We start from the raw sequence: 27,255 nt of genomic DNA, 5'->3' as shown, positions 1-27,255 counted from the left end.
GCGCCCTACGACACTGCAAGCGAAAAGTTTCCGGCTGAACTCACTCTTCAAAAAAAAAGGAAGAATTGTATTAACTCAGTTCGAATGCAACGAAAGGTAAAGATATGGTGACGGTGTAGTCCATACTTTGGCCTATTATTTACTTGCATAACTGAAGTGGGTTCTTCATTACAGAAAGATTTCGACTTTCTTTCTTAACGGGACAGAGAACCGTTTTTGTGGGGTTCGTGTCCCCTAGCTAATATGAAAGACAGCGTTTGACATAGTGGGGTGACCACACCAATTGCTCTATAAATTGCGAATGTTTTTAAAAATTTGACAATACATTTTCTGAACTAAAAGGTGGCGCCTTATAGTGTCTAATGAGGCACTACCGTTCGTTAGCAAACCGCTCATACGGTTTCAATGCGCTATTAAAAAAAGATTGGCTACAATCTACGCTGTGAAGGGGGTTGGATAGCAAAGCTTTAAACGAGACCCACAACAATCGCCGATGCGACGTCACTTGAAATCACACAATTGGCTATGCAAAGAGTGAAACCAGAGATTCTGCCAGCCGTTACCTGGAATTCGTGGGAACGGCATCCCGAACGCAGCAGCGTCGGCCACAGCTGGGCTAGAGCGGCGGACGTCGCCGCTGTAGCCCGGCCGTGCTTCGGCAGAAAGAAAACGGAGAGGAGAGCCTTTCGAAGGGTTAGACAGCGGAACCTAGCCATCCTGATGGGCTACCTAGGGTACGTTGCTCTTCGGCTCACTCTATAGGCTGCCACCATTCGTTTTTTTTTTTGGTTTCTTACGTTCTACAGAGAAACCTTCTGGTTCATGGTGTTGTAAGGTATGCCCTTGTGTTTGGGTTAAAGAGAATATACTCTGTACAGATCGTTTAGTTGCCTGTTTAACGATACTCTCAGCAACGTGACTACCTCAGACGTCTTCTTCCCTTACAGGTACGCTGGTGCTGCAATCCAATCCTGATTGAAACGGCTATGAGACGGCCTGGGGTTACAATAGCGAACCTCTCTTTTTGGGACGGCGCGCTTCCACACGTTACTGACTTTCTTTAATTGGAGATCGAAGACGGCGCACAGGGAAGATGGGTGAAGCGTTCCAGTAGTCATGCCTCCGCCGACGCTTTTTTATTCACGACGCTAGCATCTCGTCTTTACTGGCGCTGAGTGGAGGCATAACGTGCTTGCACAGACAGCAGGAATTCCCGCGATAAGCTCTCCGGCATTGCAGTACAGCTTCTGCAAGAGATGTTGTGAGGTGCTACTGTTTTCCCCATTGCAGCATTCTTGGGGAACATGTTTTTGTTGTTTAAAAACCACGCGGAAGGCGGCACAAAAAAAATGTACAGACGAGACAAACGCTTGTGTCGTCTGTACCTTCCTTTGTCTCGTCTTCCGCGATGTTTTTAAACGATATAATGTACCAACAAGCCATTCAGTACACTTTTACGCAATTTATAATCTATTTGGCCGTATGTCAGCCTCTGCTAGCTCTCATCGCGAGCCAAGAAGGTTAAAGCCCAGAAAAAAGAACTCATTGGAGTCTCTTGAAGTAATTGAACCAATGTCTTATTCGTTCGGAATGAGATACCTACCAATGAAGCCCCTCAAGGGGGCAGTCCACAGGAGTTCAAACGAATGACCGCGGCTTGTTTTGAGCGTCATCGTGTCGTAGGCGCCGGCGTCACGTGCGCCAGTGCTGTACGTAGAACCGTGTACCGTTAAGTAGGCATATGCAGTGGTAACTCGTCTCGTAATGTATGCATAATGTGAAAACATTAGGTGCCCCACTATTAAAAAACTGAGGTTGATTTCTCGGTCATAGGAATCGTTAAAACACGAAAGTGAAATGTGCAATGAAATCTGCAGCTGAGCATGGTTTGCGGGTCTGAGGCTATCTTGTGGGTGATCTTGGCGAGTGACGTCCTGCTGGCAGGTCGCTTCGGGAAAGGTGTACTGGCGTCATTTCCGTGACGGATATGATGTCCGTGAAATCTTGGTGTATTCCAAAATAATACAGTTTCGTGTTAAAATATAAAACCCGAAAACGAACAGCCCGAAGTACAGCGTATTCATTAGTACTAAAGCTTGCTTCCCCGCTAGAAGACCCTGTTTGCAGGGGTGCACCCCTTCCAGGCCGCTTGCTTCGTTGTATTGGCGTCACTTCCGTGACGGATGTGACGTAAGTGAAATCTTTGTGAATCCTTGAATAAAACACTTGTGTGTTAAAATCGGAAGTTGACGGAGTGACCGAGCGATGGTAACAAAAATGCATGGCGTTCATAAGGTAAAATTCAAACGCCCCTTCGTCTAACGACCAAGATGTTTAAAATGCGAAGTTTTCTACCATGCAACCTGAGTGAAAGCACAAAATCTAAAATGCTTCGACAGTGTTCGTACGGCGCAATGAGATAGGCGTCATCTGTACAGCGCTAGGGACGCAAGTTCGATTCCGACCGCAGTAAGCATTTTTTTCACTTAAGGCGTTTCATGTGCCTTCCCTTATCGTCATGGTCGCTTTGTGGAACGCAACGCGCGAAGTTGGCTTTCCTGCAGTGCGCTTTGACGGGGTAGTCAGCATCAGCGAAATAAAGAAAGCTTCGCTTTAATAAATCCGTTCCTGTACTCTGCATTTTGTGTACGTACTCTCAAGCCTACCGAAGTGCTACATATCCACGAGCTGATCATACCTGGCGTGGAGTATTGGCCATGCTCTATAAGCACGACAGTATGCTGCTTTATCGCGACACTGTTTGGGGGGAGGGGGGAGCGCCTGGAGGAATCGTGTGTCACGTTCTATGCCCTTGGAGGTGATGGCTTCTTTTCCATGGAGATCGAAGATACTTCCAATGTTTCTCTTTACGTGTACTATTTCTCTAAGCATCCGCCGCGTCTCATTGTTCTGCACAATCGTCACCTACGCCAACTAAAATAACCCGAAAAAATTCCCGCGGAAATTTATTACAACCCAGGTGTGCCAAGATGATAGCTTAGTGTTACGTCGACTCCCACATCTGCGTGATATCCGCCAATTTTAGCGAGGTGAATCACGGCCCAGTCTGCAGAAACTGTAGTCTTTAGTCAAGATTCTGAACGGGCATATATAATTCGACAAATTGGTTAGTGTAATAAACTTGTTTAAAGCAAGTGTTGATGTTGGAGCAACCGTTCGGTGATAAGCTTCCAAGTCTATGTAGCCATTCCTCGCTGCAAATGGAACGGCCATAATTCGTACGTTGTATATCCGCCCACCAAAGTAATACTCTGCTTTCTTTGCTGTTCTACGGCAACCACTCTCACCCCTCGTACCAGGACGACGCTGGTAACGATCATTTACGCAACGCTTAGCCGCTCCTTCGTTAGGGAGAACGATCTTTTTGCTTATCAAGGAGGGAGCGTTATTGGCTCCTTGGCTGACAACCACCACAGAAGTGAGTGCGGATGAAGCATATATGTGGTGTCGTGCTCCGTCATTAGGCGCTTTGCTGACACTGCAAGAAAACAGCAAGCTCACGTTTATGACAAGCCACAGAGGTATCTAATTAGCGGACGCTACACCCATAGAGTAATATTTCGGGAATATGTGATAATTCCCAATCGGTTGTCTAGGCGATATGCGACCTCAGAAAAAGGCTGATTATACGGAAATACGCAACATGTATTGTGAACACAACGAAATTTTGTGTCAGAACTTAACCAGAGCATAGGTTGCCTTTAGAGGCATAAGTACTTCCGATTATCACATCAATGTTATATACCGTTATTTTTACTCTGTTAGGCTGTGAATGTTAAGGGTTTCGGCCTTGCTTTCGATATTTTCCAGTAAAGAAAAATTAGTTTCAATGTGAAAATAAGGATTGGGTCGCAGTAATTTCCTGTTTGCCTATTCTCTGTTGAGCAACTCTTATATCATACTTTCATTCGCAGTTAGAATGAGCTTTATCAAATTAAAACTCGGGCGTATTCACTAAAACACAAGCTTGAAACTTTACAAACGCGTTGCGATCACTTCACCTCAAGTATCGACTGTCCGACCGACGCGCCGCGGTAGCTCCGTGGCCAATGGGTTGTTCGGCTTAGCCCAATCCGCCTCTTTCACAACCTCACTGCGCATGCGCAATCCCCTAGCGGCCAAGTCCCTAAGCAGTCCGGTAGGGGCAGCAGACGACATTCCCCACAGCTCCCCCACAAGCGGGAAGGGGTCGTGGTTGTATTTACATCGTTTGATTTTTTGTGTGTGCTCGTTGTGCGCGTAACAATGCCCACAACTTGTGCTGCGTTCCGCTGTAACTCGGAGTGCCGAAAAGGGAACGGTGTCGGCTTCTATCGCTCCCCGTCGGCCGCACGCGATCGGCTACGGCGGCTTGCGTCGCTCGCGTCGGCTCGGGTGATGGGAACTTTGGGTTTAGCATCCTGGCGGATATTTGATCGCCGCTATCTGTGCCACTGCGAATGACAATCTGCAACACAACTTTCCACTGCACTATCATCCCCTTTCTCGCATGAGGAACTCTAAGCTATAACTGCCGTTTGAGCGATCGGTGACCGAGACATCTGCGTAGCCTGTTTCGATGCTTCCGCGCAGGTATCGCCATCTCTGGGCCGCTCGGCGCACCGCGCGCCGCGGCGACCGGTCAGCGTAGGCTTGCATCGCGGCAGATGTCTGATCGCCGCTTTTAAAATAAGCCCTGACAACAATCCTTAGCACAATTTTTCACCACACGAACACCTACTTTCTCGCATGTGGAACATCTTTTTAGCAATCAGATTGATTCAGAAGAGCAGCGACAAGCGCGGTTGCTACCGTGGTCTGCGCCGGTTCGAGCCGCTGAGTGTGCCGAGCTGGCAGGCGCGGCCGGCGTGTGCGCGGACTGTTTCCGAAGGCAGAAAACGCTTCACGATTGCTTGCTTTATCTATTTCTTGCGAACAAACGCGCAGAATCTACAAATTCAGCTCAGCGATCATCGTAGTTGACCATGGAGCAAAAGCAGTGGGCGGAGCGACGCCGACGACGCATCTCGTGCGCGCATCGGGCCGTCTCAAATTCCCACGTACGACTAGTCGCGGCGACAGTCGTAACGATCAGTCGCATGCGAATCGCGTGTACCAATCGTACATGTGTCCAGCGCTTAAAGGCATTTGGCGAACTGCCGGCCTTTGTTGAGCTGGCGATCGCACTTCATGCCAGACGACTTTAAGTACTGCTCGCTCTGCTACTCGGACGGCACACGGATCTGTCCGAGATTTCTCTGCCAGCCCTCATTCAGTGATAAGAAGCTGCCTGGTATTATGTGATGACCAGGGGTTGTCATCTTAAGGCGTTATAACACCAACACAGAAGAAAAACTTCGGCTGCTCCTCGCCGTAATGTGGGATTGCCGTGCATACAACGAGAACGCAGCCGGAGGAAACGCCGGCAAACCCTACCACCTCAACTTCCGCTACGCACGCTAGGTGGCAGCACACCGCAATGAAAAAGGCGGATAACGCGGGTTCGATTCCCGACAGCGGAGGCCGCTTGTCTGATGGAGGCGAAAAGCAAAAACGCCTGTGTGTTCGAGATTTCGGTGCACGATGAAGATCTCCGGGTGGTAAAAATTCATGTGGAGCCCTCCACTACGGCGCGCATCATACCCTGTGTAGTTTCGGCTCATTAAACGTCATAACCAGTCAACCTACTGTCCGATCGCCATAGTCAATAGCAGGGCAACACTGGTCGACCTACATTTACGGTAGTTAGAACCCGAAGATACTTTCGCACCAGCGCTTTTAACAAAATATATTACGGTAGTTCAGTTCACCTCCGCCTTCAGAATCTGCCTTCCTAGTGGCTGCCCAAGTGTGTCGGAACTAAATGTTTTACAGCGAAGCTCTTGGTTGGTCGGGAAATTTCGGTTTGATTGGTCGAAAAGTTGGTCGGAAGATTTTTTGTCGTAAAAAAAACTCAGGCAGGACTTAGCTGTTCTCGCTTACGACGCCGAGCGCATGCTTTAGGCTAATAAGGCATACCTCATACAGCTCAGTATTCGTTCAAAACACAAAAATATGCATCAAAACCGCATTACGGATGATGAGGCCCCTGTGAACAATAGGACCCTCCCTCCCCCCTTACCCTTTATGTTTTCATAATAAAGACCATGTTTGCAAATTATCTTTGAAGGCTAGGCAGGTCTAGTGTCCCTAAATAGAGCAGTTTTTGCTCAAGACGCCGAGAGCATGCGTCAGGCTAGGCTGAACCCAGCCTTTGCCGTCAGAAAAACCTAGCGCAAGCGCCAAGGCCGCCTAGACGACGAGAAACATTTCATACCTTCCCCCATCAGCATTTGTAGTCGTTTACATCAGCTTCGCTGGACATCCAATGGAGACCGTTTTTCTTTTGTTTCGCGTTCTGTTTCGTTCCGGCTCACCTCCGGAACAAAAAATAATCTTTCGTAATGGTTCGTAACGGTTTGTGTTTGCGCGCCAACGAAAATTAAGATTTATGAAATTAGGTTAACAAAAATTAAGTGATGCTGATTAGGTTTTTTTGGTAAAATTCTTCGTCAAATTGCTCAACCCCATTAAAAAAAAAACTCCGAGGACACTTAGGCCATCCTTGTCGTATTCGCTTCGATGTCGCAGCTGCAACTGATGCTCAAAGTTTCCACTCTTTTCTACAGAAACTACAGGCCGGGAGTCGTTAACCGGGCACCCAGGTTTGATTGAGATGATGTCGTAGATGAGATATCCTTGAACGGTATTTGATTTGGGGCGCTGGTTGTATAATTTGTGTAGTTGATAGTTGGAGAATCCTGGAGCGCTAGTTGCGTACTTCATCCCTAAATGGTTGGAACATACAACTGTCAGGTGGGAAGACTCCAAGCTGTCAGAAAACCGGCGTGATGAGTGCCCACGCCGCCTTGAGTATATATGCCGCCTTGGTCTGGGAGCCGAATTCTTACGAATAAACTGCAGTGAAATCAAAATCCTGCTGTGCGCTTTGTGACTAACTCGTATAGTTGTGATATTATCGTTACAAGTTTAAAACGCTCTGTCTGATGAAACACTCTAAAACTCTTCTACTTATTCTTAAAACGGATTGCCCGAGCGGAGATAGCAAAGGACCAACATCAGTACCTTCAGTCGCCCACCTGGACCTCCAGATGAAGGCGGGATAACAGCAAGAATATTGGTGAATATTCATGGGGCACATCGGAATTAAAAGCGTCCTTTTCTAAAAACTACTCATGACGGGAATGCCTTGCCCGACACTGTTCTTCCCGCGCCTCATGAAATCTTTTCCGCTTCGATCCGGCAGCACCTGCGTACAAGTACAACATGACTTTTTAGCAGTTTCCTTTGAGTGTGCTGCAGTAATCTGGTGTTGTCGCTGCTAGTCGGTTATGCTGTTTTTCACGCCAAACATTGTGTTTTCCTTCTTTTAGCGGTGAACCGCTTAGGAGCTCGGGCTGTCGGTGTCTCATGTCGTCGTCGTCTGATGTCATCGTATTCTTATGTAGTCATGGTACTAAAACACCGGGACACTCGTTTTCCAATGCCTCGCGCTAGAACGGTTCGTGCTTCAAAGACACGACACTTACAGCAAGGCTGTATATCTCTACCTCCCCAACAGTTTCGTCTCCGTGTGCAAAAACGCCAAGGGGCCAAGAATACACTTATGCACTGCATGCCTCGCTCCACCCCAGGTTTCCCGTTAGCGAAGATGGCCCGGGATTTTTTATTCTGATGCCGGGTTTCAGAATATTTGTATTTATTCATGTATACCACGACCCCTACAACAATGCCCCAGGACTCATGTGGGTAGGTATTTTAATAAAAAAAAATAAATATATAATAAAAATAAAGAAAATATCTGCATCGCCGCCAGATGCACGTGGCCGTCCGGCGAGGAGCTTAGCATCGCACCTATAGACACCGACTGAGAGAGTTGCAAGCAGGTAGCAAGCCTGCGGAAGGAGGGAGGGCATTAGCGATATGAAAGACGATTTTATGCCAGCGAATCGCCGGGAATCTCCCACGCCGGTGCATGGAAATTGAAATGAATCACGAATACCTGAACTTGCCACTCAGATAACCGAAACAAAATTTTTGCGGTTTCGCTCCTGAACGAGATCAATAAAATTAAGTTTTCGTTTTCATACCGGCCAAAAAAATATCGTTATTTTTTTTTCGTTGTTCGGTTGTAGTTTTCGTTCTCTTCCGACACCCTGGTGTGCTCTACCGTTGTTTTAAATGTCTACTTTCCTCGCAGGAAGAGAGTAGTTCCCCGGCAATCTCATTTTTAAAAAAACACCCAATGACTGCAACCTGATTACTTCTACCTGAAACCATTCGTTCGTAGAACGTTTATTAAATAAAAATGCGCTTAAAATAAGGTACTCGCCAGAACTGCACTATAGAACCTGATTTTACCAGAACAAGCAATCGTATCTCAAAAGAATTAGTTTTTAATTCGATTTTCTTCAATTTACGATAAGCTCAACTTGTTTCTTGTGTTCTTTTCCTTTGACGCATGGACACCCATTATGTGTAATGAAATGTCGCCATCGCATCCATACTTTGTATTAGCGCGCAAAATAACTATTGCTTGCTTCTTCTGGAATTGTCCATGTCCTTTATTGCATCCTCTACATTGATGGGTCTAGAAAAAAGTCCAAGGGGTCTTCATCCCTACAATGCAAAGGAACAGCCAGTCGCTATTTTATTTTGAGCAAGCTTGACGATTAGGGACCCACGAGGTGTAATTTGACTCAAAACGTGCTCTGGTGGTTCTAGTTTGCGGGGAATGAAAAGTGAAGGAAGTGCACTGGGGATATTTTTGAGCTCGGCAGGGAGCTCACCTGCATACAACCCCATGCGAGGAAGGGAAGTAGAGGGAGAGTGAAAAGATAAAGTAGAGATAGCGAGGGAGAAACTTATAAAGACAGGATAAAAAATAAGCGGTGTGGCTGTCAGTCCGAGCCCACCATTCAGAAACTGCAATCCGGGCTACAGCCACTACTTGATGCCGGTCGTCTCCCAGTAGTGGCGCCGATGGACGAAGACTTCGCGTTGGGTTGGCGCTGGCCCCTTCGGGAACATTAAGCCCTCTATGGCGGCGCTGAAAAGGCCTGCGCTACAATATTACGCCATTCGAAATTCAGAGTCCTCACTTTTCGATTCTACTCGTACGCAGGCCGTTGTCATTGGCCTACTTTGTCCATCGATCACTAATATTGGTCAGACGGCTATGCTGTGGAGATGGAGACCCATGGGTTTCTAAAACAATGCACTCGCCCGGATGGTTAGCTGTCGTTTATGCGGAAATACAGGAGTTAATCAGGTGACAGGTCGAACAAGTAAGGGCGGATTGTAAAACCGAATAGAAAAAGAAATTGTGCAAACCAGCTAACAGTAGTACTGATTCCCAACAGTAAGTTGAAAAATGTAACGCCGAGAATAAAAATTACACCATCTTCCCGGAGGGGAACCCTGAGAAGTATGCGAAGCAGCCATGGGGTCGACTGAATTTCCCATTAGTTTTCAGTTCGTCGTTTCCGTTGACGTTCAGCTTCGCGTGCCTTCGTTGTATCAGTAGCTTCTTTACGTTGTTTGAATGAGTGAAGGACATAAGGCGCGTTCGTAGCACATGGTCCCGTCTGGGTTTGTAGCGCAGTGGGAAGAGCGCCACGTACCTCCCGTTCCGGCCAGAGAGTCGTGGGATCAAAACTGGGCGCCGCCTATTTCTTTTTATAGTGGACTGCGCTGACGTCAGCCCAAACGCTGACGGGGCTGAAGAGACGTGCCTGCGCATTAGAGTGCGGACGGCGGACAACGACAACGAGGGAGGGAGGGACACAGCCCGGAGCATGAGATACTTCGCATCTAAAATCAGGCACCCGTCCGTTTAATGGGAACGATGGTTGAACGCGAAGCTTTATCGTGAGGGATCCTTTGGTTGACGTGCAAGTTTGACTTTGACTTGCAGATGGTTTGGACTTTGAATCATTGAACTTTGAGTATGACTCGCACGTAGATTGGAGTTTTGACCGCAGTGGCTTTGACGTGGACACTTCGACTATTGATTTCGCACGAAGAAAGCTTCGCGTTCATTCGTCTTTGTCGCTGGATTGAGTGGTGTTTGATTTTTCTGTCTAATTTTGCATGTCAATACAAAATTAAACAGAAGGGGGCAATCGGAAAGACGCCGGCTTCAAAGCACGAGGGACCCAGGTTTGTTTCCGGCTCGAGAAGCGTTCTTTTTTCAATCACTTCAAGCACGATCATCATCAAGGTCAGAGAAACTTGACTTTCCTGTAGTGCATTTTCGACGCGACATGCGCCAGCCGCGAAATATAGAAAGCGCACATTTTGTGTATTGCTATTTAGTATGCCAACTAGGTAATAAAACTGACTCAGATCGGCGCAATACTTGCGCAGGAAAGCTTTACGGTTCGTATGGCCAGATATCTCAAAGAGAAAGCTCAATTTTTCAGTTTCTGAATGCTTTACCATTTGCTGAACTTATTAGTTTCCTCTGAGCTATTTTTCCTTATCGCCAACTTAAGAATAACTTTAAAAGGAGAGGTAGTACATAAATTACGCACGATCTACCTAGTTGGGCATAGACCGCGGACAAACTATGATAGCCAGACAACAGATAATCAAATTGTATCTCTGTAACAGCCATCTTTCTGTAATTGATGAAGCCCATATCAGTGAAACTATCTGGCAATACAAAAGGAAAATAAAACTTCTTCAGCTAGATACATTCGGTCTTGATTGACTTTCCTTCGTGTTTAGCGTTGTATGTAGAAGCCAATTTATTCTGGTATGCATCACCTATGTTAACTGTTTATCTTGTATAAACATACAACTGCACATATCTATTGTTTAGACGTGTGATTAGTTTTCATATCCGCAGGTAATCAACACCTTATTTGTACACTGCACGTAGTGTGCTTACTTGTCCTGTCCTTATTATATATTCGAAGTGTTCGCTTTTGATTCTTGTGCAATGTTTTTGCACTGTTCTGCTTTCTTTGATTGTGTCCCTCGCTTTCCGATCAGTACTCCCGGGGCGAAGGCATCGTCAGGAGACGTACAAGTGACTTTTTGCCACGCCTCGTGGACATAGCTGCGTGCATTCATTTGCGTTTGAAATAAAGTTATATGAATTTTAAATACACACTTAAGTAGAAACACGCAAAGATTGAATCGAAAATATGAATGGTCCAGAAAACGTTGTTTTGGAGGATATTTAGACTGAAAAGACTCGGTTCTAACAATTATCCTGCGACACACTTATGCCTGTATCACCTTTACTCCATTATGATACCTGTATTGACTAGAGAATCATGAGAAAGATATTCAATTGGTTGTTAGCAGGACACTTTTAGGTCAGGGCCATCACTCTATAACAAAAGCTGAGGCGATGTATAGCCACCAAAAAATAAAAAAAACGATCAATCGTTGGCTCGAAAGAGTAAGGTACAGTCAAGGACGTTTATGAATTGGAACACGCACGCGGGCTTTGCATAGTACTGCCAGCCATATCGACCGACAGCAAGCGATGAAACGCGCGAGATAGCGCGTGGCCGTGACTACACAGGGCTAGCCGGTCACTGGCTTCTTAACTTATGAGCCACAGCCATGGCCTTTTCCAGCTCGATAGTCTTTCTGGGGGTAAGTAAACACGTAAACCATGCGTTAACGCAAACGTATATTTGAGTCTCTGTGTATCCATAATTATTTTATTCACACTACAAAAATATGGTTTAAAGATCGCTGATACAACTTATGGGAAATGTGGGATCCGTCGACCTCCGTGGACCAGATTCGAGCGTTAAGGCGAGAAAGTCGCGACCATAAAGGTCTGTTCAATGTACGAAGGCGTGGAAGAAGTGAAGACAAAGAAGCAGATAAGATGCGGCATGGGACGTGCCGTTTATGAACAAGGTAAACAGGGATTGGCCTCAGGCCATCAGTTATGATGGCTCGCAGCAGAAGGCGGATGGCGTTTGATGATAATGCAGCTGTCGATGCTCAAAAAAGATTCTAGAGGAAAAACCATTTAAAACTCTTACACGACTGGCGTGGCTCATGCATTTCCTCATTATTCGGCGCAAAGGAAACGTGAGGCATGTGTTGGTGGTACAATAGAACTGCAGAACCGAAAGTACCTGCGTTTTTTTAATGCAGAATACATGTTCGGTAGGTTCTTCACGACAACTAATATAAAACGCTTTTAAAAAATTGTAGCCCCTTGTTTAGTTAAGACAAAGATGGCTAAAACGCGCATACACGTTGGGTACGTTTTCACGACAACCAATATAAAATGCGTTTAAAAATCATAGCCCCTTTGTTAAGACAAAGGTGGTTAAAACGCGAAGCTTCTTCAACCGTGTCGAAATGGCGCATTCGGATAGAGAGAAAGAGAGAGAGAGAGAGAGAGAGAGAGAGAGAGAGAGAGAGAGAGAGAGAGAGAGAGAGAGAGAGAGAGAGAGAGAGAGAGAGAGAGACTTTTATTTGAAACTCTGGTTTTACGGCGGGGGAGTGGCGGTGGCCCAGAGAGCCGCCGCGACGTCGAGGGCCCGTCCGGTGGCCGTCCGTCCGGTGACTCGGTCGCGGCCCGAGCACCACAGAGCCAAAGTGCGGGGGAAGGTAGAGGGGGTAGACACCGGCTTCATAACGCGTGGGGCCCAGGTTCCATTCGACCGCAGAAAGTGTTTTTTCCTCCAGGCACTTCAGTGCCTTCCCTTATCATCATCATCATCATCATCATCATAATTTTGTAAGAAACACTTTGCGTAAAGTTGGCTTTTCTGCACTGCGTTTTGGCGGGACACCTAACGCGAACAGTGGGGCACAGAAATATTCGCTTTAAAACGGTTTCAAAGGGAGGCGACTGTCATAAAAGCAAACACTGAAACAAAAGAGTTCGAGATAACTGTGCCAAGCCAAAAAAGAAGAAATCTCGAGCCTTCGATCTCCACTAACGTGAAACCTGGGGAAGAGCGAAGCATGTAGTGTATAAGTGTATTCTCGGCGCTTTAAAAGGACCCTGCAACATCGAGTACTAGAAATATATTTTTGGGTAAAGTCTATTATCCAAGGAATATGCTTCCGCAAGAATTATGAAAATCCGTTCACTATCACCGAAACAACGCTCGATGAGAAATCGCGCATAATCGTTCCCTCTCAAGCCGACCGCGGCCAACGCGACGAAAGCTGCGCGCTCTCTCTTGGAGAGGGGGGCGGCTCGTAGCGTTCTCTTCGGCGGCCTTCGATATATCACATGCCGGGGTGTTTTCTCCTTTTCTCAGCAATGTGGAGGGGCCTATTCCCGGTCCGGTGCCACAAAAAAGCAGGCATGGGTACCTGCTCGCAAGCGCGCGCTCAGGTGGGTAGGGCGTTTTTGAAGCAATAAACGTTTGTTGTCGAGTGTTCCTGTTGAAAGGGAAGTATTGAGCTCAACACTCAAACTATGCACGCACTCAAAACACAAAAGAAAACGGCAAAACTGCGCCTACAGGTTCAGACATAGAAGAGGCGCGTACACAGCGCTGACGACAGCGGAAATGGGAGAAATAAGCCACGAAGTTCACCAGTGACAGCCGATCGGACAGCCATGGCCTCAGTGACGTCGCTTAGGCCATGCCAGGGGTGAATAATGAGGAGAACTGAAGAGAGCGCGGTTTCTTTTTCCGCGTTTTTAACAGCGATTTGCGCGCTCACCGCTTCACGTGCACGTGTAATATTTGGCTCAGGTATTCCTGGCAGTGCAATCTAAACGACGCGCAGGTTTACTTGCACTGATCAAAGAGTGTTTCAGGGCCCCTTTAACGTTTTTTTTTTCCAACGGAGATGAAACAGTTGGGTGGTAGAGGTATACAGCTTTGCTGCAAACTCTCTTGTCCTTGAAGCACGAAGCTCTCTAGCGCGAGGCGTAAACGAGTTTCCCGGTGTTTTTTTAGTATGCGTTACGTTCCAGCGGGAAGCGTAAACGAGTTTCTCCGTGTTTTAGTGACGTGACTACATGGGACGACGGTTACGGCGACGAAAGCAGACGCCAACAGCCCCAGGGCCTAAAAGAAACGAAAGGTCGTACAGACTTCGTGCCGGCAGTGCGAACTCGCGAAATTCGAGTGGACTTGAGCGAACCTTCATTGCATCCATGATGGAAGTTGTGGGACCAGAGGGTAAGAGAGGGGTGAATATAAAGGGAGTGAGCAGAAGGTGATGCGTTGCAGTGGCGGCAGAAGACTATCGCCTTTCGACCAGTGGCCTCCCAGTTTGAGGAACACCTAAATATTTGTACGCAACAAGATTTTTTTTAAAATCCTTATATAGGTAGGCCCTTGCACATGCGGAGGTATTATAGTCGGGATAAAAAGTTCTAATCCTGGCTTTAATTGATCAGTCAAGAGAGGCCGGCCCTTTTCAAAGTAATCCTCGTTCCGTCTTCTTATAGTCAGCTTGTCATTCATATGTACAGTAAATCGGTAAAGCTCTAATACACCTTTTCCTGGTTTGGACCACAGCTCATCTCTTTGGTGATTTGCCTTAGTACGTAGGCTCAATAGGCGTCTGTATGGAAGAACAAAGGATAGTTTTTAACTATTACACAGTAGGGAGATTTCTGGGCAACGCATGGTGTGTTGGAGCCCGATCTACGGTACTAAATCTCGACAGACTTTTTTTTGTGATCTCCGCAAATCTTATAAGAACATAACCCCCTCCCCCCACTACCCCGCTTCCACACACACACATACACAAAAACGCCGAAGTGAACCACGGTTTTGAAATAGGATATTTTTTCGGTGACCCTTCTTTCGTCGCCTCTCAATATTTCTGCCAAATCCCGCTTCACATTTGCAAAAACGAAAGACAAAAGAACTCCTGCGAGACATCACCAGAAACATGGGGGGGGGGGGCAGGAGATACTTGCACTGATTTTAATTCTTACCAGAAAACCAGAACACAAAAATGAACGTAGGCTGCCTCTGAGTATCTCGAAATCCGGTCGGCAGGTTTCCACGTATGTTTTTATGGATGCATGGGAACATAAAAAATCTTATGGGGAAAAACTCAAGCGCAGGTGCGCAAGCGCAGGTGAGCTGCGATTCCAGTTATAGGCATTTTATCCTGGCAAACTTGTCTTTGAACTGCTTTGCCCCTGCATCCCACTGAAACTGCCTGTACGTTTTTACTCGTTCGGCAAGGCTTTTAACGCTAAATTGCCTTGGCCTTACGTGTTTACCCTTGGCTGCATACGCGGCGTTCTGCCAGAGATGCTGTATTCTTTCGTTTCGATGACGGCCTTTAGCCCAGGAGAGCATACCCACGTAGTCTTTTGCCTAGAAGTGTTTTTTAGGTTAGATTTAAACGCACTTGTGAACGGCGGGAAGAAGGGGCTTGGGTGCGAGCGTAGGGGGTTTGGGGGCAGCAGTATGACGTAAGAAAGGTGGTGACAACCGCAGTTTAACGAAGACGACGAACGAGGGCATAATTTGAGGCATTCCTTTAAAGATTTGGCCATCCTGACTTTAGAAGAAAAGTACTTCTCAGGCACAACAAGTACTACGCGCTCTGATGTCGCACGAGGCGTTTGGCACACAATACTGGTGGCAGCCGCGCGAAATGTTTTATTAAAGTGGAAGATTCCTTTGGGAAAGCGATGGCGTTCTGTGAGAAAACTAAAAAATTTGCCCCGTAGACCTGTTGGTCGACCGAAAACTCTGATAAGATCTCTGTACACACGGCGCGTGCGATAAACCTGTTTGTTTTGTGTCAAAGCGATTGCTTGAAAATCGCGAGAAATGAACGGTTCTAGATAAGGCAATGCATGCATCGATCGTAAAGAAGAAGTACAATAGTATACATTTATCTCAAAAACCACGTATCAGTATACATTACATCATTCGCATGCGTTTACTTAGTGCGGAAAAAACTGTCGCATGTGTCGTTCTTCATTTGTCATTTTGGTCGTTGAAGGTTTGACGAAGGTTTTGAAGGTTTTGAAGATTTTGAAGGTTTCGGAGGTTGTGAAGGTTTAAAGGCAATTCAGGGAAGGCCGGACGCACCTTTAGCTTTCGAATTTTTCTCAACTTTCTTTAGGAAAGGATTGCAAATTTTTAAAGTGAAGCGTCTGATTCCTCACTCATGGCATTTGATGTTGCGCCCGAGCGCACTGCATGAAAGTCAATGGCCGCATATCTGATCCTTTCCTTGCAAATTTCGTCAAAAGACGATAGTCGACTGGCGCCCCTGGCAAGTAAATGCCTCGCTTCTCTTTCCGGCTCTCCTCTCATGCTTGTCCTCTCCTGTCCCGTTCCTCCCAACATAACACGCTGGAGGTTTCCTCAAGTCGATTTAAATTTCCCGCGTTCCACTGCTCCAAGTCCGGTGCCTTGATGCCAGCACTGCCGCACGGCAGAGACGCGCGTGAAGTGAGGCACCCTACTACGACGTTTATGAAACCATGTTGCCCTACTCTACGGGCGTTCTAAGCTGAACGTGGAACCTATCTAGTGGAACCTTTCGTTGCTGTTGCTTTTGATTTTTTAAGTGCCGCCAGGTAGCGCGGGCAACAGCAGGTGACGGTTTTCGGCAGTTGATACAGTAATTTCTTTGCTATCACAAATACCGAGCATACGTGAATTGTTTAATAAATAACTATGCAAATATCGCTCCTGTGTTGATTTTCTCCCTTATGTTTGCGTAATGTCTTGTTCTTGTTCAACATTGTTAACAAGTATGAACATTACCACCGGACTTGACGATTGGATTTTGTAGTGAGTATATAAGACCATTGCGCAGTTTCTGTTTTACTTTGCCGGGTGGCCGAATCGCGTCACAGACAGACAGACATACATACAGACCAAAATTTCTGTGCTTAAGTAGCCCAAGAAGGACCATCGTCTTTAATATCTACAGTTGAGCAGTGGGAGGCTGCCATGCACAGTCAACGCCTACAGGCAGAGAGAGACATTTGGACTGGGTACAGAAGGTGGCAACGACGTACGACGTATAGGCGGTTGCCACCCGTGCCCTGATACTTTGCGTATACCTAAAAATATGTTCTTACCACCAGCAGCTAGTTATTTTGAGGGAATCTTTGTGAATAACATTAGTAAGCACATAAGGACTTGTTTTTCAACACTCTGTTCCTCTCTTTGCGCCCACGCAAGCTGGCTAAATGAAGATCGTTCGACGTGGTGGTTATTAATCAGAATTATCGCATGCCCGACGAGAGTTTCTCATGCTGCTGGGCGTGCGATCCGCCAATGCTACCCTTTGGTTATTCCAAATGACAATGCTTGGAAGCGCGCGACCACCCATCCACCATTATTCAGTGAGCTCGGAAAAAAAAAGCTATCGACCGGTATTTTTTACAGAAAAGCCGGGCTTGCCCTCTCACCATAGCGCACTTGCACTGCTAGCATAACTTATTCATGTTTTGGAACAATGAACCATTAAAAGGGAAGGAAAAATTGCCAAAGAGTTTTGTTGGCGAAATGAAATATCTTTGAGTCGACGTAACGCTTAGAAGATGTTCATCTTCTTCAGCAGATTTCCGATAAAAATGATAAGTGCGTACAATCAATTTCTTCTGAAAAGAAATGACAACAATACATATTCGGAAAGTGGATGAGATAAAGAACCGGCGAACGACTATTGTTTGATTCGTCTCAATGCGGTCATATGAAGGACGTTCTCGAGATGACGCTTATTCTTTTTGGGGCACTTTTGAATATTTAGCCCAGTTGTCGGTCACCTAATGCAATTAATTACATTGGCTACCGTATAATGATTGCTGCGTGGTGTACCTTGAGGTTAACGCTCAAGTGTAGCGGTGTTTTCACAGCGCTCACGTGTCCAGCGAACCAGTAGAAAGCCAGCACCAAACGTAAGAAGCATGGACGCAAAAACGACTTGCAACATTACCTTTCTTGTTTTGCCTTCGAAAAAATTTTATTCGTAATGTAAATTAAAGGTAAAACAGTGCAAAAAGTTTTACATACCTGAACGGCCTTCCATACTTCAGATTAGTTCATTGATTATGAGGTTTAATGCACCAACGCTTCACAGGCGATCAGGCGCGCCGTAGTGGAGGACTTCGGATGAATTTTGGCCGCCTGGGGATCTTTAACTTGAGCCGAAATCTCGAACACACGGGCGTTTTCGCTTTTCGCCTCCATCAGAAAAGCGCCATCCGCGACTAGTAATACAGACTTCAGAATCGTGAAATAGCCTTTTTAAAAATAAAGCAATGTTGCTTACAATGTCGTATATAAGAATAAACAGAGACTACGTGGGAAATTATTTGTTTTGCAGCGCAAAGTAGTGAAGCCCATGGAAATAATGATTTCTTTGGTGTAATGAACATCAATAAAAATTAAGAGTATAAATACATTGCAAATCTTTAAAATGTATAATGAACATATATGAAAGTTAGGAGTATGCATATTATAAGAATTATAAAATGAGATTTCTGTTCCACAGTTTTAAGGAGTGGCAGCAACAACTGGGCTACGTCCACAAAATCCCGAGGAATTGTCGCTGATAACAGTGAGTGAAATTACGAAAACCATTTGTTGAATTCCAGAACAGTGTTTTAGCACACCGAGTATGCACCAATGTAATAATTGTTTATGAGCACGAGGACGCGGGTTCGATTCCCGGCCGCGGCGGCCGCTTTTCTGTTGCAGGCGAAAGGCAAAAACGCCCATGTGTTCGATATTTCGGCGCACCTTAAAGATTCCCAGGTGGTCAAAATAAACCCGGAAGAGCCCTCCACTACGGCGCGCATCATCGCCTGCGTTGCGTCGGCGCGTTAAACCCAACACTCAATCAACCCAATCAATCATTTTTGCGGGTTCAAATACCCACCTGGTGAAGGTGAAGATTGTAGGACCAAAATATTCCTCCACTCAAGGAATTGTCACAAATGCCAGTCCCTGCAAATAGTCATCACTAAATTCCCTTCGCGAGTTTAGAAGGGAGGGGAAGATATTGCCGAGCAATCCTTGCTAGTAGATAGGTGTTAAAGCAAGCTGGATTGGTGAGGTTCTCGAATATAGCGCCTCCCACAAGCAGAAATGTTGGAGGAAGTTTTCGAACAATCAAGCTAATATTAGTATGCCTCACTGACGGCGTCGTTCGTACTAGTAAAACGGGCGGCAGAAAGGTCAACTTTGCACACTTGGTTTCACAAAACAATGGTGATGAGTGAATGCGTCTCACGCGACTCAAGAAAAAAAAATACTTCCCGTGGCTGGCATTTACCGTGGGTCAATCGCGATACGATGCCGACGTCTATCCGGTTGCGTCATTCTGACACGGTTAAAGCAGCTTGGATTTTATACTTCGACTTTGACTCAGGTTGCATAGGAAAAAGCTTTGCGTTTCAAGCGTTTTTCTCCTAAGAACGCGGCTTCTTTTATTCAGTCTAGTTTACCTGCTACAGAAATCGTGCGTTTCGAAAGTTCTGCATGATAGACGCTGAGCTAAGACGTATGAGCCTGTTACTGCGTGGACAGGCTCAGCGGGATAAGAACGACAGAGTGTTCAATGTTTGCACAGATAAATGGCAACTAACGATGCGTTGCACACGAGCCCAGTGATAACCAGATCGCCGGACGCTTTCACTGTTTGCACCGGGAGGGGTGGAGGCAAACGCACCTTCCCTTAGCACATGCATTTGGATAAATGAGAAATCGCTGCTTACAACACTTGAGAAAGAAACAACGGGTTCGCGAGAGCGACAGCGATGAAACATCGCTTATCTACTAGGTGCAGCATGAGTTCTCGTTCAGAATCCCCACGTTGACAGCGGATGCTTCCTGACGGCCGCTCCCCCGCGCTGCGAACATGGAACGTGCCTATCAATCTCTTGTTATCGGCGCAGTCGCCGTATCTGCGTCCCGTTTGGTGGCAGGGCAGTTCCGGTAAAGGAACACTTGTCGGCGCAGTGCACTCAACATTCCACGCGGCGGTAGCAAGCACTTCGAAGCGTCGACGTCGGGAAAAGACTTGTGCCATGCCTGGATTGGGACAACAGTCGCGGCACCTGGTGCAAGGCTTAGTCGATGGAGCGAACTGGCGAGCTACAAAATTCGCCTCCCCGGTGCCACCTCAACTTACCTGCAGTTTGTGCCGGGTCATTTCAAGGACGACGTTCTTTCTACCTTGCTTCCACACCCTGTGCGAATCATGCGTGAACCACAGTGTTGAAGAAGGAGGCTCGTGCCCTCTGGATGATCAGCCATTCACCGCTGCAGACTGCCAGCGGATACAGTTACCAGCCAACGCTGCGGGAAACCTGCTGGTGAGCTTACATCCTGTAGTGTTCTCTATAGGAAGCTTTTTTTCGCGACGAAATTGAACACCCTGTTCCGCAATTAAATGGCAGATGTGGTGCTCGTTCTAAACAGCAGTCGTGCGGAAGTTCGTGAATTTGATTGTGGCGATCGATTGTAGAATCTATACCAGGAAGGTTTTGCGGCTTTTTACTTGCCCTTTCTTGTGTTTTTCAAAGCAAATGTCATCGACGCATGGAAGCTGAAATGCCTACCGGCGTGATAGCCAAGAACGCGGGCTTGGTAGCTGCCACGGCGAGAACTTAATAAGGAAGCGAAAAACTAAAACGAAAATATCTCAGGACGTCGACGTCAGTAAAAGATCCATCGATGGTGTGAATTTTTTCGTATACCCAAGTAAAGCCCAGTTTCAGATTATTCCGTTACGCGCCGCGAAGGCTGAGTGGGTAAGGCATTGTGCTGCTGAGTATAAGGACGGAGGTTCGATTCCCTGCCACAGGGGCTACTCTTCCGATGGAGGCGAAAAGCGAAAAAGCCAACGAGTTGAAATTTCGGCGTATTGTGAACGCCCCCAGGGGATCAAAATTCTTGAGGAGTCATTTCAGTACGCTGCCCCTCGTAGGCAAGGTGCAGCTTCGGCTCGTTAAACACGCGAGTTTTTAGTGCGTATCATTCCTTGCTAAGTACCCCCACAGCCAGGACCTTGTAAGGCCCCGCTTTCCCATAAAAAGACGGGTTTGGCGAAACTAACACGTTTAATCGTTATTATAGCATGAAGGGAGGTAACTGCTCGGACCGAATTTTGCAAAATCAAGAAATAAGAAAAATAGAGCAATAAAATTTTCACAAAAATTTCACAAAATTCAACATCTCCCTCCAAAACCGAACAATAAATGATGACGGCGTTTGATCTCACGGCAGCCGCGATAATAACCTCCGCGAAATTCTCACGGCAGTTTCTTCTGTGAGGCCGGCCCAAAAATCACTGAATAATATTACCTACCAACGTAAGCTAATATAACCTAACATAACCTCAGAGAAATTAACGTAACCTAACCGAACGTATCATAACCTACGCAAACCAACCCCACTGCAACAAACCTAAGCTAACCCAGGCGAACGACACAGAACACAACCTATATTAGGCCTAATCTTACGCATTTTAGAAGCCGTGTGCGTCGATCTCTTTATATTGTACTAACCACAATAAAAAAAGCAAAATCCCAAGGAGCAAAAACTTACAAAATTTCTAAAGCTTAAAAAAAGAAATTCATGAGTGCGGACTCAAACCTGGGCGTTTGTGTTCAAAAAAGCAAATGCTGTACCACAGTTCCACAGGAGCAGCTGCAGAGCGAAGATTTTAAGGAATATTTGTTCCGGAGAATCTTCAGGTGGCGTGTTTAGCCAATCAGAGGCGACTGCCGTGAGAAATTTCTAACGATAATCCTCACAGAGGCTGTAATAGACATTACCGTAAATAAAAGAAGTCCGCAAAAAAACGGGCGGTATACCAATAAAAAACACCGAAAATGGCGAACGGTGCAACACAGGGCGCTTCCGCGAAAATGCAGAATTGGCGGAAATAGCACCTTTATTCGTTGACAGCGGGTGCAATTCCTTATGGGAGCTCCCCGACGCTGGGAACATGGAACGTGCCTATGAATATCTTGTTATCGGCGCTGTCGCCATATCTGGGTCGCTTTCGGCGGGTGGGCCGTTACGGTCATGGGACACTTGTTGGCGCAGTGCACTCCGCATTTTAGCAAGCACAGTCGCGCGACCTTGTTCAAGGCCTAGTCGATCGAGCGAACTGGCGAGCTACAAAATTCGCCTCGCCAATATAGCGCTAATGTAGATAACTGCCAAGAAAGAATTTCCAAAAAATACATAGCGTAAAATAGTCGAATAAAAATTTATTGCGTAAGCGGACCGACTCTCCAGTACACCTTGCATCTTAGAAAAAAAAAAAAAACAAAGACAGAAGTTAAGGCAATTCGTTGCCCTAATGGTATAGATTTACATCAGTGCGAAAAGAAACAAAAGAAAACTTACGAAGAATAAAATAAGCTAGTCCCTTTTGCTACTCGTAAAAATATTTGGCTGTAAAGAACTCACAACTTAGATAAGCAGCAAATGAATGCTACGCATTAGTAGACAATTTTCTAAATTTCTGCAGAATTTTTAAAAATATCTTTATCCTTTAACCCCTGCTTGTTCCCCCTATTAGCGCTATTAGCGCTAGTGTGCGATAGCGTGCCGCCTTCTGAGACACTGAGAGTCCCGGTGATCTCATCTATACACACGCCTGTTTGATTGCAGGCCCCTACGCGCTATCGTCTGACTGAAATTTCAAGTGGTCGTGCTGTTACCGCACATGTGGAACTTAATTGTAGGAGGTGTGCAATTCAACGTCCCTATAAGAGATAAGGCTGACATTGGGGTGGTTGGTGCTAAGTTGAATGCATGCTACCAGCCAAAGCAAGACACGGGAGAAAAAAAAAACGCACACAGGACGATGCCTTGCGGACGTCCTGTATGCATCTTTTTTCATCCGTGTCTTGTTCTGGCTGGTTGTAAATGTATTAGAGATCAGGGCGGCGCGGTTTGATTTGCAACGCTGGTCCCGGTAACCCTTATCTGGCATTAGTACGTGCTATCGTTTTATCTCAGCTCTTCCCACGGACAGTTATAGTTATGTATGGCTGTAATGAGAACGGCTGCCGGCAGAAGGTTTAAACTGGCTGCGTGTTCGACAGCACGCCCCATTCGTTTAGGCCGCTGCTTGGTAGTTTGTTTAAGGGGCTTCCCTTTCTTCACTTAAGCTCCCACGAATGGAGCTAAAGCGTAGAGCCACCCTCTCTATCAGCGGTTTTTGTCAGTTTGCAAGGCTTGCAGACTAAGTTACTCCAGTCTCATTTGTTCTCTTTAGAGTGCGCAATCTTTGGGCCAGCTTCTTGAAAAACTGGCATGCCGGAAAAATTTCTCACGAAAGATATAAAATCGTCTTACACAGTGCCAGACTGAGTGCGGCCTTGCCCTGGTGTCAACGCGTACTTTATATTGTAATTTCGCATGCGTTCTCTGATTGCCAGATATAATATGTCTAGCTTGAACGTCACCGCCTTTGTTGCTGAAGTCATACATGTGAACGAAGTGAGCTAGGAATCAGTTTTTACTTTGAAAAATAGAGAAAGGCGCAAAATAACTGGTGTGCTCACTCTGCGCGGGCGTTTTTGTTTCCCTTCTCCAGGCCTGCTGCTGGAACGAAGCTCTCGGGTGCAGCTTCGTTGGGACGCTCCAAGAAGTTCTGACACATTACGAGCAGCAGTGCACCTTTCACGCCGTGTCTTGTCCGCGCTGCAATGACCAGGTCCTGCAGAAAGACCTGCCAAGGCACTGCAGGTCCGGATGCAGCCGTGAGGCCATCGGGTCGGCGACCGCAACCGCCACACCAGAGCAGGGGGTCAACGCCCAGGACATGCACACGTGCTTGGAAGAGTTGAAGGCACTTATTCGGGACCCTTACCAGGACAGGCTGCCTGCGCTCCAGAGCCAAATTAACGAACTTTTGGAACACGCGAGGGACCAAGGCGCCCGATTAGAGGCACATGTCCTGGAGTTCATCGAGAGCGGGAACAGGATACGCGGTCACGTCACCCAGTCCATACGTCAGCTCTCGGCGACGTTTACTCAAGAGCTTAAAAGTAACCAGCGAGTGATTTGCAATCGCCTGAAACAGAATGCTGAGAGGGTCGAAGGGACCTCTGCTGAGGGAGAGATGCCTTGGAAGCTGGAAAAGAGGCACATTCTTCGAAAGCTCGAATTGATGGGCAGCGAGTCGCAGTCTTTCTTGCACCTGCTGCGTCAGAGTGTTGATAAGAGTCTGGATCGATCGGTGCTCGATTATAAAACGACTTTTTCCGACTCTAATTTTGGAACGCAGTTCGACATGTCGCCTGCATTGGGAAAGTGGGATGTTAATGAACATGGGTATATCATAACTGTTACAAATATAGACGACGTGCTTGAGTTTTTTGGAAAGGTGGTCGGCTTTACCCGATGGTACCGCCGCGAGAAGTATCTGCACTTGGCGATCGGCAATGGTACTTTCATGTGCCGCTTTCTGTCGGTATTTCTAAAGTGGGGAACAACCGTGCGAAGTACGGGAACCACGCCGCAGCGAGTCCTCGTCTTCGTGAGGCACCCGGATTACCCCAGGGTGAAGGACTACCCCATGGAAGCACAGGGAGGTGTGTTACACTCAAGCGAAATCCTCGGATTCCAACAGGAATTTAGATTGCCACTGTGTGCGCTCGAGAGCTCTGGATTTGTTAGTGAGCGAAAGCTTACATTTGTTGTGTCTCTTGCGGCGCAATAAATAGGTTGTTTACACTTCAAGAACACCCTGCTGCCGACGTTAAGTAACGCAGGGTTTTCTTGACTGGCACAGCACCGTCACACAACCTTGCTTAGGAGACTGCAAAAAATCGATACTAGTTCGCAGTTGTATTGCAAGCCAGGAGTTGGGTTTCGGTCTTACGCCCTATGTTCTACGGTAATAGGAATCTTGTACGTTCAACGCAGCCTTGCAAAACAGTGCCTTAGTGGTTTCTTTTTTCTCTTCTCTTGTTTCATACTTTTCAGTTCTTCAGCCCTTCAAAGACTATTTTTTTTCTACGCATAACTTTGTAGGGCATTATGTATCTCAGTGTCGGTAATACGTTGAAGGATGTTTTCAGTTTTCTTGAAGGGCTTGTTTGTGGTGTACGACGTAGTTCACATATGTAGTCTTTTTTTTGTTGCGTTTTTCTTTACCTGTGCATCTTTGTAGACTCATAGTACTTGTTTAAAGAGGAGTTGGTTTTAATATGTGCTTTCGCAATATTTATCCATTCTTTTCTTTTTCACAGACATGTTTTTATGTTGGGCAACCACATTTTTAGAGTGCAATCTTTGCTTCTTTTTTAGCGGTTATTTCGCATGTATTTTTGGCATAATTGTTACTGTGATAGAGAGAGAGAGAGAGCTCTTTATTAGATGAAAGCAGAAAGGTTTGCCGGCATGATCCCGCGTGCATGCTACTCTGCGGGGATGGGGAGAAAGGAGTAAAGGCCCTAAATGAAGTAGGGCAGAAGAAAGAGGGGAAAAGAAGATATTAAAAGGAAAGTGAACACGAGGCTTTGCGTGGTTTCTTAAAAGTCCACACGATCTCACACGTAAAGTTCTAAATTGTCTGTGCGAGGCCGATTCCGTGTAAATAGTCAAATAAAGCAACCAACAATTTTCTCTGGGATGATGGAGAGGGCCAGGGTCCAAGGAGACCTTTCAAAGATATAGATGCGTTGTTGAGGCACTCAATCTTTTCCGCGAGGTGATTTCTTTCTTGTATGTATGCCGGACACTCTAGAAGGACGTGCTCTACTGTTTCGGGCAATCCACAATTATCACAATAGGGGTTTGCAGTTAGACCGAGGCGATGGCGGTAAGAGTTTGTGAGCACTGTGTTGAGACGCAACCGGTGGTAAAGGGTTTAAGCTTACGTGGAATCCGCTCTGGTAGCTTCATTCTGAGTCCAGGGTGTACATGGTACAGGAAAGGGTGCCGAGTTTCAGGACAAGACCAGAGGCGGTTTCGCTCCTTCAAGGCAAGCTCCTTCGCTAGCGCCGCGGCCTCGTGTTTTGTGAAAAAAAATCTTTGTTACATTTCGCAGCTGTAGGCCTCTGCGAGCTGCCTCATCCGCTTTCTCGTTGCCGAGAATGCCGCGATGTGCAGGTATCCATTGTAGGGTCACTCGGTGACCGGCGACGTAGGCGAGATGGTGCAGGTACGTGACGTCACTGGATACATGCTCGTGAAGGCTGAAGCAGCTGGCACGCCGTAAGGTTTGCAACGCCGCCTTCGAGTACGTGAATATAGCCCATTCGGCTGGTGGCTGACGAAGAATGTAGCGCAGGGCTTGTTTTAGGATTACCATGGTTTGCTGTGTTGTATGTTGAATGCTGCAGATACTGTACAGTGGGTAAATTGCCGTCTGCTGCTCAGCGCCGGAATTGGGCTGACGGGCTTGTCAAACTGCTGCTATGCAGATTCTATCGTCTGCCTTGTGACATGCAGAAACGGCTGACAAAATCTGTGAGTCGTTGAATCCTTGTGCAAAATGAAGCTTTGCGGAGTGCATTAAATTTTGTGCAGGCGCCTTTCAGCAACGATCTGAATAAATTATTTTTTGAACTTTCAAACGCATTCCCAATGATTCACTCATGACGGGCTGCATGATTAGTTGCATTGGATGGCGTCCTTGCTTACTCATATGGCGACACACCCACCCCTTACAATTTTTATGGCCGCTTCGGAGCTAACAATGCACGTGCGCAGTCCCTGAATAATTACAGGCAAATGTGCAGTTTCTACACGAAGCGACTGTGTGCCTGCAAGTACTCTCGGGTAGCGGGTGAAGAAACACCTGTCTACCAAAGCTTGGCGGCTATGCAAGATTTTTTTGAAAAGTGGGTCGAAAAGTTGACTCAGATAAAGCACATTCTACCAAACCATTTTGTATCGTCATCTGCGCCAATGCACAAAAAAAAATTCAGCCACTTTCCCAATTGAGATGCGCAGACCTAGCGAACTGTTGAGCTAGTGGCCTTTACTACCTTTAACTTGGCTTTTCTCTTTGCAAACAGAGTTAAAGCGAATTCCTCAATCCACCCGCGTTAAGTTCAAAATCCAAACGGCCAAATTCCACAGCCAACGCTTGCTCTGCGAACCCAAATGAGATGCTGTGCGCCCCAAATGCGATGATAGCGCAATCGGATTGACGTCTGCTTCATAACGATAGCGCAAAAAACCCAGGTTCGATTACGACTACGGGACGCGCTTTTTTCTTGCCAATTGGCTGCACACGTTATTGTTTCCCGCCACGTCTAACCGCGCACCCTTGGGG

General features: G+C 46.6%; 1 protein-coding gene across 1 annotated transcript; it reads left to right on the top strand.

Moving 5' to 3' along the window:
• Positions 1-19,697: 19,697 nt before the first annotated feature.
• Positions 19,698-26,551, top strand: LOC144159174 (uncharacterized). Its single transcript, XM_077690500.1, has 2 exons — positions 19,698-20,320; positions 23,563-26,551. The coding sequence occupies exons 1-2, from the start codon at positions 19,829-19,831 to the stop codon at positions 24,688-24,690; spliced, it is 1,620 nt and encodes a 539-aa protein (XP_077546626.1). The 5' UTR covers positions 19,698-19,828; the 3' UTR covers positions 24,691-26,551.
• Positions 26,552-27,255: the final 704 nt, after the last annotated feature.

This window comes from Haemaphysalis longicornis, unplaced genomic scaffold (genome assembly GCF_048455015.1).
Source record: "Haemaphysalis longicornis isolate Haplotype H1 unplaced genomic scaffold, Haemaphysalis longicornis Haplotype H1 scaffold_10, whole genome shotgun sequence".
NCBI classification, from domain to species: Eukaryota; Metazoa; Arthropoda; class Arachnida; order Ixodida; family Ixodidae; genus Haemaphysalis; species Haemaphysalis longicornis.
The sequence above is the reverse complement of the archived record's forward strand: the minus strand, read 5'-3'. Positions and strand labels throughout refer to the sequence as shown.